We start from the raw sequence: 16266 nt of genomic DNA, 5'->3' as shown, positions 1-16266 counted from the left end.
TAAACGTGCGAGAGGCCAGGATGTCACAAAGTAAAACATCGATTTATGGAAAAAAAGGACATTTGATTGCTGCATAAGGACTTAAAAACGTTGCTTACAACGCATACAAGATAAGCATATTTTTCTGTCTCTCTTTTAGCTCCTTTACATTTTCCATGGAAAATGGAAATTTTCCTCATGGATTATGTAACTCATATGCTGCGTTCAGACGGGCAGATACAAAGATAGTCTACAGCACAATGGAAGCCAGCGACATGAAGATGCAAAGATACATCCCACGTTTGTAGCTGGTGCAAAAGCTATACAGCAGCTAGGCTACAAAGCTACCAAAACGTTGAGCTGGTATCAACTTCAACAAGTTCAGCTACAAAGCTACAAATGCGGCGTGTAGCTTTGCAACTTTTGCAACTTTTTGTTATTGTTTACAATGGAACGGCTTTGTATTGTGGACAGAAATTCTTATCACACTGTTGGTTAGGTTTTTTCCCCCTTTGTGTGGAGATGACGCTGGTGTCTACTTGTATGACTGAAACTCTTGTCACACCAATTATAGCAATAAGGCTTTTCTCTGGTGTGGACGCGTCGGTGTTTCCTCAGATTACTCGACTAAGAGAAACTCTTGTCACATTTCTGACAGTGGTATGGTTTTTCTCCAGTATGGATACGCGGGTGTTTCCTCAGGTCACTTGACACAGTGAAACGTTTGTCACATTGTTTACAGGGGAAAGGTTTTTCTCCCATGTGGATACGCTGGTGTGTCTTCAGGTGACTAGACACATAAGTGAAACTCTTGTCACATTGTTTACAATGAAAAGGTTTTTCTCCAGTATGGATACGCTGGTGTGCCTGCATGATCTGATGACCTACTGAAACTCTTGTCACACTGTTGACAGATGTGAGTTTTCATTCTGGTGTAACTCGTCTGATGTGTCTTTCCTTCTCCCACCAGCGCTACATTCTTGGTAAACTGTAAATGACTGAGATTTTGGTTCATCTGTGTCTCCTTGTTTCTGGCAGGTTACAGAGCATATTATTTGCGGACATGTTGCTGGGGTGAGATGTTCTTTCCTCAGTGTTTGGCAGTAGAGGTCGTTGTGGCTCCTCTTTGTGTGTTTATGGAGGAGGGTGAAGGCACAGGCAGAATGTTCCCAACGCACAATATAGGGCTTGATATCCAGTTACCAATGTATCCAATACAGATTGGACTGGAGCGGGATTCTATGTCTCTGTGATGAAAAGGAGGATCTTTCTTGTTGACTTTCACTGAGGTGTTTTTCTTTTATTAGTCCTTCTGCACTGTTATCCCGCCATGGATTAATTAATTAAATCACTGTAATTCACGCCAGGATTTCCCCTGTTTAACCTTTATTTTGAAGAGCCAAAACAAGCAACTGGATGTTACTTTTGTTACTTACACTGCGACCCCCTCTCTGTTTACCGAGCAATCTTCGTTCCTACTCTCACCTATGATCATGACGTGTGGGTCATGACCGAAAGAATAAGGTCGCGAATACAAGCGGCTGAAATCTTCAGTATACTGGACTACTGTAACTGTGTCTTTACAGATCTCCCAAAATTGATCAAACAGCTGCACTGCTCAAGTCCTACTATCATATCAGTTAATTTCTTACACTTTTTCTGTGTACTGCTGCTATACAGCATTGGCACTCAAAGTGTGGTACAGGTACGTAACCCTACAGGGGTCCTTGAGGGAGTTCCAGGGGGTCCCCGGCTAAATGATAGATATGAACCAAATGGACTCTTATGGGCCTGTAACTCAGAGAGTGTACACATGGAACCAAATGGACCCTAACAGGTTTATTTGGTTCCATTTGTACACTTTCAAAGTTAAATTAACATTGATTTTATAATATAAATTAGGGCCCCAGAGATAGAAATGCCATTAAAATGGGGCCCGTAGCCTAATGCAGGTCAAACTGGGGGGGGGCCTATATTTTTCAAATGGGGGTCCGTGGGCTAATGTGTGTCAATTTGAGGGTCCTTGACATGAAGTTTGAGAACCACTGGTCTACAGTAAAAAGCACTGAGTGGGGTTACTGTCCATACCTCTGTCAAATTTAGTTGTCAAATGTTTTTACCCCTTGTCCATTACTTGAGTTGAAACAATTAATAGACAGGATACCACTGATATGGTTGACTGTATGGCATTTTCTTTTCAGATGTTTTCCATGGGAATTTCATCATCTTACTATTTTATTCTATAGTATGCGGTGTCACTGAGCAGTATGGGTGGGAGGGTTGAGGGGTTCCTTATTTCCTTTTCTTTGTTTTCTATGAAAGAAAAATGTATTTCATATCATAATGTTTGTGTAATAATTTATCTGTTCTCAATAAAAATCTATTTGACAAAAATATATATTTTACAGCTGTCAAACGTATTCAGGTGAACGATCCCCAAATTATTATGTACTGTATTTAGCCACGAACCCCACATCTGAAACTATTGTGATGTACTGTAAAATTATTAAAAATATTCCATATATAATGTATGAATGAAACAAGTTTACCTAAAGATTTCCACCCACTCAAAGTAATTTCTAACACAGACAAAACCTTTTTTGAGGGGCGCTAGCTGCTCCTATACACAGGTTTAATGTTTGACATTAGTTCAAGGTTTGTTTAGTAAACGCATTGACCATGTACGTCATAGTGTGTCGTTTACGTCATATTGTCTCTTTATTGTTAAGGCATTTAATGTTTGCGTTGGCACCATTTGTTCTACATCACCATTACATCACCTAATCAACATGAGTTAGACTTTAATATATTAGCGCCCCTCACTTCACACGGGTGTGATTTTTTAATCACCCTATCCTTGTTGATATACCATTATGTAGTGATATAAATATATAAAAAGCAGCCAGTCATTGACTGGCAGCCCAGTCAACATTCTTCTGTGTTTAGGTACAATTTATGCACGACTATACAGCGCAGCTACTATTACTAACAGAACGTGTTAAACCACATGGAGTAGACTAAAGCTACAGCATCCTATCCATTACTGAACAGATACACATGGAGAGGGGGGAGAGAGACAGACAGACAGACAGACAGACAGACAGACAGACAGACAGACAGACAGACAGACAGACAGACAGACAGACAGACAGACAGACAGACAGACAGACAGACAGACAGATGGAGGCAAAAAGACATGGGTGGGAGAAAAGAAAACAATGCCAGATTGAAAGGTTGAGTTGATAATGTAACGGGTAGAGAGGTGTAAAAACAATGAGGGGATAAAGTTAGACAGAAAATAAAAAGTAATTCAGATTCATCAGAGTGTGTAAACATTAAAGAAGTATTTGTGATTGAGAGAGCAGCCATAATGGTCCCGCTTCTTAATTTTTTTTGTCTGTCGCTTCATTAAGGCCAACTTCACCTACAGCGAAGGGGGCGGGGCCAGACCAACTGGCAGCAGTGATTGATGGGCACAGCGGCGAGTCACAGACAGTCCTTCACACAGCGGCGCACACGCTAAGTGTGCTTAATGGCATTAGTCCCGCCCCTTTCGCCAGACGAGTCCAGTGTTTTGCTCCAACTCTCTCTCCCACACACACACACACACACACCTCTGCAGCACTCCATTTAAAACTATCTGTCATAATTAAGAGTGGATGCAGGTCTGTGTTACCAGATTTTACGAGAAGCAAGCAACCTGGTCTTTGAAAACAAGACCAGAAGAAGCGGCCACATAACTCACACACCCACAAAGAAAAACAAGCCAACCGTTGCTTATAGTAAGCAGACAAACACTGGATGCATATGTGTGTGTGTGCCTAATGCTATTTTAACCAATTAAAACCGGAAAAGCATCTGTCATTTATTTGAGATGTTTGTGTTCCGAAGTCTTACATAAATTACACATCCTACCCGGGTCATGTTCTTTCCCCTCATTCTGAATTCCCGTTTAATATCGTGGCAAAAATGTGTAGGTATAATGTGTTTCCCTCACAAAAGGCAGAGCAGAGCCAGACATGAGCGCTCCATGACAGCCGACGGTGGATATTAATCTCCAGTGTTCGCATTAATCATCCATGCAGCGGAGAGCACACTGTACATATGTGTGCAGCATACAGTATAGCGAGTATACTTGTCTTGTGTTGGTGCAAGTGTGTGCGTGTGCGTGCGTGTGTGTGCGCGCCTGCTCAAGCAAGCAATTTAAGAAGTATATGTACACAATGTACAGTAGCCTATAGGTGTAAGTAAGTAAGTTGAGTGTAAAGTTAAAGAGCTGGGTAGAAACTACAGCAAGTCTTCACAGTACTAAAATCAACTTCTAAATGAGCTGGAGGAGTCTCTTTTTTTCACACTGGCAAACAGCAGACATAAGGATGGGGAAGAAATAAAGACGGGGGAGAAAGCAATGCAGCACAAGTCATCAAAAACACACACAAAAGTTTTGTAAACCGCTCTCGACTTTCCACCCCATATCCGACTAAGTTCTTAACTAAAACCCAACCCCATGGCAGCAACTACAACACAACCATCAGCAGCTCTGTGCTATTAGAGAATTTAAGTTTAGTCTCCTCTAATCTGGTATAGGATAAGGGGTGTCTCTGGGTACAGTAGAAAGGCAGGGTGTCATATGGGAGGCTTGGTGTTTCACAGAAGCTTTCTGCTATAGCTTCTCTTTAACAAAGCAGTAATTACAGTGTGTGTGTGTGTGTGTGTGTGTGTGTGTGTGTGCCCAAACCGGCCTTCGAGGACATGAAGAGATGACAGTTCTGGCTGCACTCTTGGCTGCTAATGCTGTAATTAACTGGGTGACACACACACACACACACACACACACACACACAAAATTCATCCTGCTCCTTCCTTATTTACACTCTCCCTGGTTCGTAAGTTGCATTGAAAAGCAGCATTAAGCTTAAATGTACCAAAATTGTGCTTAACAAAAAAGCTGGGAGATCAACAGGAAAAAGAATGAAAGATGGAAGAAGGGCTCTCTCCCGACTCGAGGTTCTTAAGGTGCACTCACTGAAGGCAGCATTAAGCTTAAAATGTACCAACGTGTGCTAAAAGCCCGGAGGTCAGCAAGAGAGACTGCAAGAAAAAAGACGGAGACAACGAGACGGGGGGTTCAGCATCAGTACCCTTCCCCTCTCTCCCTGCCTCTCTCCCTCCCTCCATCTCATGGCTATGTGGCAGAACCGAACTTGACAGCTATTCAATTTTCCTAAAGGTAAAGCTAATCTGCAGCCATCTCTCCCCGCTCCGCTCCGCTCTCTGGCACCCTGTTACACCTGGACTTTCATCTCTCCCCGCTCTGCTCCGCTCTCTGGCACCCTGTTACACCCGGAATTTACTCTCTCCGCCCGCTCCCTGGCACCCTGTTACACCCAGACTTTCATCTATCCCCGCTCCGCTCCTCTCTCTGACACCCTGTTACACCCGGACTTTCATCTCTCCCCGCTCCGCTCCTCTCTCTGACACCCTGTTACACACGGACTTTCATCTCTCCCCGCTCCGCTCCTCTCTCTGACACCCTGTTACACCCGGACTTTCATCTCTCCCCGCTCCGCTCCTCTCTCTGACACCCTGTTACACCCGGACTTTCATCTCTCCCCGCTCCGCTCTCTGGCACCCTGTTACACCCGGAATTTCCTCTCTCCCCGCTCCGCTCTCTGGCACCCTGTTACACCCGGACTTTCATCTCTCCCCGCTCCGCTCCCTGGCACGCATGCACACACGCACACACGTTTGTATTACTATACTTGTGTGAGGACTTCAACATTTTTGGACAGTGATTTTATGAATGCCTTTTTTTTTACTTTTAACAATCTGCCTAAATCTGAACAAAATCGAATCCACTTGTCGTGCAGACAGACACGTTGTGAGATTATAGATAGTCTATTTTTCAGTGCATGACACTGCCACACGACCGGGTATATAAATCATGTTCAACTCAATTCCGACCCCTAAACCTAACCTCTAAATGTCTAATCCTAACTGTGAAGCAACCATTTATCTTGTGAGCACTGGGGGAAAAGGTGCGTCTATGATACTGAGACATGAGACGTGCATCTTTTAGACGGGGTTGGACGCAAGCAAGACGCAGGAAAGATGTTGAGGAGTTGAGAGCTTGTTTTAACTTCTAACTAACAATCTACTACATACATGTCTTTGAGGAGGACAGTTTGCATGGACAAGCACAGGGAAGTAAAGTGTAATACAAGGTCTACTAAAAGGATAAATCCAAAAAAGCCTTTCTGCTTTTTTCCATTGGGGTCCTCATGTACTCAATTCATCACAGACAACTAAATCTACAGTTGATTTTGTTGACAAAACATTACTCTGGCGGGCCATAGTAATGGCTGATTTTACACGCGCTTGCATGCTGGTGTAAAATGGTGTAAGGAACCTTAAATATATTTTAAATTAGCTTTTTCCAGTGTGCAGACCTTATTTTCTTTTCTATTATTTACTTCGGCCCGGCACCTGACGTTTAGTTAGTGGATGTGCGTGCTCTATTGTATCTTTCCTTGCATGCTGAAAATAGCTAATCCACAAGCTCCCAATGTGTCGCGGTGCAACGCGCTTGCAGAACATTTTTCGGCATACGTAGATTTAGTCGACGAAATGAACACTGCATCAGACAAGTTAAATGGAACACATCTAAAATCCACTGCCAGATCAAATTATAAAACTATAATTTATACTTTTAAATGTGTGTCAACATCAGGTGGCGAGTAGAAAATACCAAACGATTCATCACCCCCATTTCATGTATTTTCCCCACCCAGCGAGAGATTCATTTTGGCACGCTGTTGTCTGCCAAATATGTAATTAATCCAAAATGAAAATGAAAAATGAAATGCATAATCATTTCTCTGGGCTTCAAAAGTAATCTAGTTTTTCGTGTATTCATAGCAACAAAAAAAAGAATCTAACCAAAATAGACAAACATGAAACAGTCTTGGCTGAGGCTCTGCTGATAAAAATAAGTAAATAAATAAATAAACCTGATGCCTCAGGACCCTGCTGACACATGCTGTGTGTTATCAAATAGTTTTTGATTAAGAAACATATTTAACCATTTAGACCTGAGACCAGATTCTACAAAATGTATTTTTTCTATATTTTTTCCTATATGTTTCTATGTGGTTCTCAAAGTTTTGAATGAATACCACTGCTATTCATAGACGTCCTTCTCTTTGCACTCCTATTTGGTCGCTGTGGGGCATAAACCTCTCATCTCCATTCTAACATTGTGTTTCTTCGCCCTGCATGATCATCCTGCACAGCGACACACAAAAGCATAAAAAATAGCAGATCTGCAAGCTTGAGTTTGTCGAACTGCTACTTTTGATTATTTTTTATTTGAATCCTGAGAAGTAACAGTTTTGGACATATGAGTTTTCCACCCGACAGGAGATTCGGCGACGATAACAAGAGATTTCCTCTTAACCACACCTCTTCAACAATGTGTTTATTTTCCATCCTCTCTCTCTCTCTCTCTCTCTCTAACTCTGTCTAGTAATAAACAAGAGCCACTAACACTATGGCAGCATTCAGGTCTGCAATGCGAATACACATGCACGCGCACACACAGAGGCCACTTTGTAACACTAACACACACACACACACACACACACAGTATAGTCCACCTTCTCAACCTCACAAATCGATTCTAGCACACTGTTGTCACGCATCATTACGCCATCCTATCATCTACCGCTTTCTCTGTTTGTTGACCACACGTGTGCCTGATTAAGTGTACCTTAAGTAGAAACACAACTATTGTGATGCATACCAGTACGCACCGGTGCATGCATGCCTGCACCCGCAAGTCTCACTCTAAAACCATTTTAACCAAAAAATATCTTGTATCGACCGCGAATATTTTCCTCACAACTACTATGGGGCACCGAAGTCTTACACACCTGGGTCGCTTTAATTTTTTATATATATCACACAGTAGTGCTGTCACCTCACAGCTAGAAGGTCCTAGGCCCTGATGGAGGGGAATAATGGTCGGAATACTGTGTTCGTTTCACACACTACGTGTGGCCAGGGAAACTCAGGGAAAATTGATACATGTACAGGGCTCGAAATTAACTTTTTTACTTGGTAGCACTGGTGCTCCCAAATTCAGAATGAAGGAGCACCAGAAAAGAATTAGGAGCACCCACCAAAATTTTACGAGCACCAATATGTAATCGATTTTTTACATTCATTATTATTACACTTGTAGCCTACAACAGTGGTTCCCAACATTTTTCATGTCAAGCACCCTCAAATTGACACTCATTAGCCCACGGACCCCCATTTGAAAATATATGCCAGGGACCCCCATATGAGAAGATTTTTACGGCTCTAGCAGTGATTTTCAGTTATTTACATTTCAAGGACCCCCAGTTTGACCTGAATTAGGCTACCGTTCCCCATTTCTATCTCTGGGACCCATAAAATCAAAGTTAATTTAACTGAGTGTTCAAATGTACAGTGAAATTGGTTTACCCATAGTATGTAGTACACTCTCAGAGTTTCAGACCCATAAGGGTCCATTTGGTTCCTAACTATCATTTAACCGAGGACCCCTAGGGATCCCCGGACCCCACTTTGGGAACCACTGGCCTACAAGCCAGTTGGTATGAGATGCTATTTTTGTGGCAATAAACCAGTTGAAAATATAATTAAATTCTAAATACTGTCTCTGCTATAATTTCTGAATTTGTAAATGGCTACAAAACCCTTTGTTTTATGTAGGCCTGCTTTTTGATTGAAGTAAAAAAAATAAAATATATATATATATATATATATGTATATATACTGTATATATTTATGAGAAGTTATTTTCATAACGTCATCATAAATGTGTGTGTGTGACTCCACACAGTCCATTCAATTGAGCCCTTTTGTTGTCTCTCACAGCTGAGGACCTCAGGTCCAGCTGATGTTGATCACCCAATCAGTCCACGGACTGACGGGAGGTTAGAGGAAGTAGAAGAAGCCAAGGAGATATTTCTTTAAACAATCATAACTCTGGACAGGAATGGACTAGGAACTTACTTTTTTTTTTACATGCTCAGATCTTTATGCTCTACAAGTTTAAATCATCTCGCGGGAGGGAACCGACCCGCGACACTTTCGGTCGCGATCGTTTTGGTCGCACTACAGTAATTATATGCAGTAGCACTGGTGCGCCCAGTTATATTTTGAGATCGCACAGATTAAAATTCAGGCGCATTTGCGACCAAAATGGTCGCTATTTCGAGCCCTGATGTATTTCATGCAACGCGCACGCACGCGCACACACAAACAAAAAACAGTATACTGTATGCAAACATGACAGATATACAACAAACACGCGCTAGCACCTAGCAATTTTTTTTTTGCGTTAATGCGATAAACAAATTAGTGCCGTTAATAAGGTGTTGCGTTAACGCATTAATAACTTGTTAACTTTGACAGCATTAATATATATATACAGTATATCGCATCAAATAAGAACTGTGTTCCAAAAATAAACAAATAATGGATTTGAAGAATCAAGTTTGTTTGACCACAATACGAGACGATTCTAAGATGACCCAATGTTATTCTCCATAGAGAAAAACGTCCACGCTCCAGGGGATGAGTGAGTAACGCCCGGACACACACACACACACACACACACACACACACACACACAGTCTCAGGGGAAGGTTTATGTATCCAGGAACAGAAACGCACGCCTACAATAATAACTCCCCGAGCCGAGGTTTGTCTGCGGCGACTATCTCCCACTCTGATCATTTTGTCTGGCATCTTCCATTACCGCCAGGCTCCGGGTTATTCCAGCGTGGCATTAATGTCCTCCTCGCACTTAGCTTTACAAGGCGCCATATACCGTCAGCGAGGTGAAGACAAGCTCAGAGTGCGACAAACGTACAGCAAAACTATCTCTCACAAGTGCACGCACGCACGCACGGACACAAACACACACACACACACACACACACGCTCCTCTTGTGGCGAGGTTGTTCAATGATACATGAAATTAAAGATCTGAACACAATAACAGTGTTGAGTGGAAAACACACACTGAGCTAATTCTAACCATCAGTGGGAGAGATGTTTAATGTGTCTCTCAGACCTTCGGTGTGCGTGTGCGCAGCGCACGCATGTTGTAAACATGTGTCTCTATGTGTGCGTGACTGCGTGTGCATGTGTGTATGACTGTGTGTGTATGTGTGTGTGCACATTAACTACAATGTACTGCTGACAGTGGATTTGCATAACAGGCAAAAGGACGTATTGATCGCTGGATCGGTTTTTTCAATGTTGCACACGCACACACACACACACACACACACACACACACACACACACACACACGGATGTATTACTATACTTGTGAGGACATTGACTTTTTAAGACAGTGGTTCGCTTTTCCGTATTATATTTGCCATTTGAAAAACAGCTGATCCAACCACATCAAACTTATAGATCAGTTATTTTTTCGGTGCACGACATCAGGCATAGCGCCTCTTTAATCTTTAATCCCAAACTTCTAAATGTATCTAATCCTAAACCTAGCGCACACGCACACACACAGACACACACACACACTCTCTCTCTCTCCTGGCAGAAGCTTGAGCTGGCCTAACCTTGAAATAGGAGCCGTTTCCGATGGGAACAGGAAGTGTGTGGGGGAGGGAGGGAGAAAGAGGAGATTTGGGGAATGAAATGAAGAGAAGGGGATGAAGAACCAAATGGACCCTTATTAAACTTTCAGAGATTCTGCCAACGATGATATTCTTTGAGACAAACGTCTGAGTTTTTGCAGGGTCAAACAAAGAATGATATGACGTTGATCTCCTTCCCCTATTGGCTATGGTTCTTTAACGTTGCAGGCTATGCTTAACGCATACATTTAGGGCTGCACAATTAATCTAAAAAAGCAACTACTGACTAATGAAAATTAATATTTCCATGGAAAGATTTTTAATCGTGATCTCAATTCTTGTGGAGGAAAATCAAGATTCACATTTGAGCTAGAATCGTGCAGCACTACATACATTGCTGCACAGCAGATCCTCAAGGATCACATTGTGAGATTGCAGATCTGCTCTTTTTTCTCCTGTGAGCAATAAAGTGTAAAACTGCGCACTGTGGGGTCAGAGAGATAAGTGCACCAAGATTGAGTCCATCTGTCCACAGCCTGAGGGGACGAAAACACGTGTGCACGCACACATACACGTACACACACACACGCACGCACACACACGCACACGCACACACGCACACGCACACGCACACACGCACACGCACACGCACACACGCTCGCGCGTGCCTTCCCTCTTTCATGCCAGCATCCTTTCTATCAGTGCATGTCACTACTTATTCCTGGCCTTCTCTTTTAAAAGCGTGACTGCCGACGGGGTTATCCGCGGTCTCTCAACCTCCCCACCACCGAGCCATGGCATGCAGCATGCTCCTGCAGTGGCAGCTAGGCCCGCGAGTCAGACGGGAGAAGAACTAACACATTGCACGACAACATGACACGGCAGCGTGACACGCACACTGACACCAGGGTGCCTTCTGCGTGGGCGCCCGTGCACCCCCACACGCCCGTGTGGATGTGAGGTCCGTGAAATAAACACCGTCTCTCTGCTGCATACTGCACTCCAGCAAGTGGGCTGGGCACAGCGAACAGCACAGTTACACCAACGAGAGACAGCGGATTAGGGTGAGAAAGATGCACTTTCCAGACAAAAAGGTCTCTCCAGTCTTTTCTTCACTCAATTAACCCTGCGGCCTTCATTTGCATTTCCAACGGAGCCTTGTCTCTTTTTTCCGTGGGAGGGTTATCTCCGCTTCATTTCGGGAGAGGCGTGAAAAAGCCGCTGGAGCCAGCTATAGGGAACAGCTTTTATCCTGTCAACCAGATAGCAACCGTGCTAGCGGGTTTATCGCGCCTCACTAGATGATGAAATCCGCCGCTGCGGTTTTGCGTGAGTGAGCACAGGTCTGGGCGCGTGCAACTGTGCACGCTAGGTGCTAGCGCGTGTTTGTTGTATATCTGTCATGTTTGCATACAGTATACTGTTATTTGTTGTGTGTGCTCGTGCGTGCGCGTGCGTGCGTTGCATGATATACATGTATAAGTTGTACTATAACCGACACGCTACATGATTTTAAAATGTACAGTGAGTGTACTACTCTGTACCATAACCGATGTACCATAACCAATGTGCTGTAACCGATGTGCCGTAACCGATGTGCCGTAACCGATGTGCCGTAACCGACATGGTTTTAAGGCAGAGAGCTCTCCGACTTGGCCAACAACGAGTAATGACATCAGTACGCGGGTGATTTAACACACCAGTCTCTCCCATCCCTGTGCAACTTCCGCTGCACTGTACAGAGCCACGTGCACACGCACACTCACGCACGCATGCACGTACGCACGCACAAACGCACGCATGCTCGCACGCACCCCATAAACACTGGCAACTGTTCACCGCGCGAGCACCACATTATGTCTCTGAAAGCGCTGAGACGTTAGCATCATCAGCTTTCTCAATAAAATCACTACAATGAAATATGCAGTCACATCTGTAATTAAAGTGTTCACTTTCTCAACCCCGACCATCCATTTGCCAATTACGACTACCTCGTTGACTGACCTCGGCACTCAGAAAATTTGCATTCCATCACATACGCAAAATCCTATAGCGCTATACGCCACGGACTTGAGCAGGGGAGGAAGAGGAGGAGGAGATGGAGGGAGGTGGTGCGGGCTGCAGAGAGCAGTGGTGTAAAGTAATGTTGAGGTATTTCCAATTTCCAATACTTTTACTTCTACACCACTACATCTCAGATCCAAATATTGTACTTTTACTACACTACATTTATTTGAAAACTTTAGTTACTAGTTAATTATTTGTACATTTTGATTATTACAAAATAAAAAAAAACAGATTTTGTATACATTGAAAACTTGAAATGGGACATTCTGCATAACAAGTAAATTAGTACTTTTTCCACTGGCGGAAGGAAAGGTTAAGAGGTAAGGGTACTTCGTTGCACGTGGTGCGCAAACCAACTATTGCCGATTTACAAGCTCACAACACGTCCCACTGCTATACGTGTCGTGAACTTGGGCATCAGCTGTCTTTCGGCATGCGACACGGGCGTGCAAATTAAGTATATGCTGCAGAGGGTGTTCGAAAATGTGAAAAGCGTTTTGTTGCTTAGCAATATAAAATGACACAGTATACCTTTTCAAAGTGTGTATTTGCGTGTCAGTCTGCCACCGGCGCGTGTGCCTGTGTGTGTTTGTATGCGTGTGTACGTGCATGAGTGTGCGTGTGTGTGGGTCAACCTCCACTCTCCACTACTGGGTGCTAGAGGAAAGGACAGCCATTAAAAAAAGCACATGTTCCAATGAAGCCAGCCCTCCCTCTGTGCCAGTCAGTCAGGTCTGCCTCTGCACGCATTACCTGCTTTCAAGTGGCTAAAAGGTACAGGTCCTGCAGCTTGAAAAGAGGGTAAAATTACATACCGTAAATCCTCCAATAAACTCCTCCTTTCTATTAATTACCGAGCCCCTATTAATCACCGGTGATGGCGTTGAATTAAGTAAATAAATTCCGGCCTCCTTTTATGAGCCGGGGTTTTTTGTGTTTTTTTTTTCCCCCAAGTGCCGTATCTGTTACTTTCGCTGCTCTGGCTGGCTGTGCCTGCCTGTCACGTCAGCGTCCACTGTCCAGATGCCGTGGCCGCGGTGCTCGGCTCGCACACAATACAACAAAGTTAATAACTTCGGGAGAGAGCCCCCACAGATCTGCCCTTCATGCAACGAACGTATTGGTTCTATAAACGGCAGATCGATGAGCGCATGGGGGGTTTTGCAGCCTGGCGCAGCCCCATGCGCCTTTTGGATCTCTCATTTTATGGAACGAACGTAGCCTACCACCGGTATGCTGTTAGCTTGTTGCTAACGCACGCTAACGGGACACCGTTAGCAACAAGTCTCTCTCTCTCAGACGTTCTCTACGTCTCTCTCTCTCTCTCTCTCTCGCGCGTTAGAGAGAGACGCTCTCTCTAACACGTCTCTCTCTCTCGCGCGCGCGTTAGAGAGAGACACTCTCTAACACGTGTCTCTCTCTCTCTCTCTCTCTCTCTCTCTCTCTCTCTCTCTCTCTCTCTCTCTCTCTCTCCTCCCGTTGAAGCACTGCAGTGTTGCACTGTTCTGATTTGATATTACCGGTATATGAAATAGCCTATCATACATTTTATTTTTATGTTATTATTTGCATCTGAACTTGTCAGTAGCCTAACTGTAGGCCTTTACCACAGTACTGTGGTAGTCTATCTCAGTTGAAGTTATATGCCGGTATATTGAATGTGACCAGATTTGACTGAGGGACTGCCATTGTATTTTTATTTGTTTCATGTCATATGAAAGCAGGGAATCATATAGCTTCAAATGACATAACAGGGAATCATATAGCTTCAAATGACATAGCAGGGAATCATATAGCTTCAAATGACATTGGTTATTCAAGTTAAATTGATGTGTTGATGTTATTATGGTATTTACCATAGGCAATATGCCAATAATGGAAAAACAGTTAAAATGACCATTGAGCACCTGCAACTGCACTGTTCAATATTTCACGAGGACTTGGTTTCAATAGGCTATGAGCCCAATACATTTTACTGTGTTCTAACTGACCCAAAATGTGATTTGTTCATTATCATCAGTTTGAAAATTAGAAATAAAATTCCTCCTTCTTATAGCTGCCTCCTTCCAATAAAAGCCCGGTATCGGGATCGGTTGAGACAAATAATAGCCCGGGTTCCTAAAAGAGGATTTACGGTATCTCCTTTTGCTAAATATACTCCAATCTTTTTTTCTCCTCATGAATGACCACTCGTCGATACTAAAGACTCACACCATAGACCAGTGGTTCTCAACCAGAGTTATGAGGACTAACAGTGAGGGGGTTCCAGGTGGTCCCCAGGTAAATGATAGAAAGTTGGTAACCAAATGGACCCTTATAGATGTTTAACTCTCGAGCGTTAAATGAAACCAATTAGAGAACATGGAAGAATTGTTATTTTTGATCGCCAACAAAATATTGAGGTTAAAATGATGTCATCAAATGGTGGTCTGTGGCTCAAATGCCGGAAAAAAGGGCCTGGATATGAAAAGGGTTGAAACCCACTGCCATAGACAACGGGGAGTTATGGGCTTATTATCCAAATTACAATGTGCATTACATTCACCCGTTCGCAACACACTGACACACCTCTATTCTCTTTGCTTTGCATTGTTATCCATGTTGTTGTTCTATGCTGCTGCATCATCTGAAGGAAGCCAAACCAAAATAAGTTTTACTCTTATGTACCTTCATGTACACAAGCTGGAACAATAAAATACAACCTTGAACCTGAACCGACGCCGGTGGGGGAAACCAATGAAAGGCGACAACAACCCGCTGCTCTCTCTATACACTGATACTCGCTGACCAACATGTTATCTGGACATTTGAACAAATCTCAATTCTTGAGAGTTGTGGAACAGTCGAGTTCTACTAGCCCATTAAAACCAGGGAAGCATTCTTTTAGATTGTAGCGTTGGCTATCCAAAAATAGCAGATGTACAGTACAAGCTAGCAGCGTGGCATGAAGACACCTGACATTTCACCCGCATCCGTGCTCACCTTCTGCAGCAGCTGGGAGCCAGAGTATTTAGCAGAGATGGACTTCATCTCTCCTCCGAACGCCGAGGCCCAGAGCTTCACCCTGTCCAACACAAACACAACCGGACAGACAGAGAGGGAGAGAGAGAGAGAGAGAGGTAAGAGGCAAGAGCTAGCGGGTGATGTTAAATTATGCATTTGCAAGAGATAGCCTGCATCGTTTCATAAGGGAGATACAACTAAGACTGTGGTTCTCCACCATTGGTCCCTGAGGGGGTTCCAGGTTAGGTGGTCCCCAGCTAAATGACGAAGAGTTGGTAACCAAATGTAACCCTTATAGATCTTTAACTCCAGTGTGAAATCAAATCAAATCCATTTTGTTAAACCATTATTGTTAAACATCTGAATAACTTAATTTACAAGAAGTCTACACAATTAGAGAATGTACAATAATTGTTATTTTGATCGTTTGATGGTACCACATCAATGCAGAATGGAATTGTGGACAAAATCGTATCCAACGATAACACAATATTCTTTAGCTTTGCGTCCGAGAGGCTAAATCTCATAAAAACGCTCAAATGCAGAATAAATAATTGGC

The 16266-nt window shown here is 43.4% G+C and overlaps 1 protein-coding gene across 1 annotated transcript in view; it reads right to left on the bottom strand.

The window, feature by feature from the left end:
- cacna2d3a (calcium channel, voltage-dependent, alpha 2/delta subunit 3a) overlaps positions 1-15734 on the bottom strand; it is a gene marked incomplete at both ends in the record, with an annotated part of 220647 nt that extends 204913 nt beyond the window's left edge. The window contains one exon of the mRNA XM_080764041.1: positions 15687-15734. Within this exon, the coding sequence (XP_080620167.1) occupies positions 15687-15734 (48 nt within the window). The remainder of the gene's footprint in view (positions 1-15686) is intronic.
- Between the last annotated feature and the right edge of the window lie 532 nt (positions 15735-16266).

Source organism: Protomyctophum bolini (genome assembly GCF_963924005.1).
Source record: "Protomyctophum bolini genome assembly, chromosome: 5".
NCBI lineage: Eukaryota > Metazoa > Chordata > Actinopteri > Myctophiformes > Myctophidae > Protomyctophum > Protomyctophum bolini.
The sequence above is the reverse complement of the archived record's forward strand: the minus strand, read 5'-3'. Positions and strand labels throughout refer to the sequence as shown.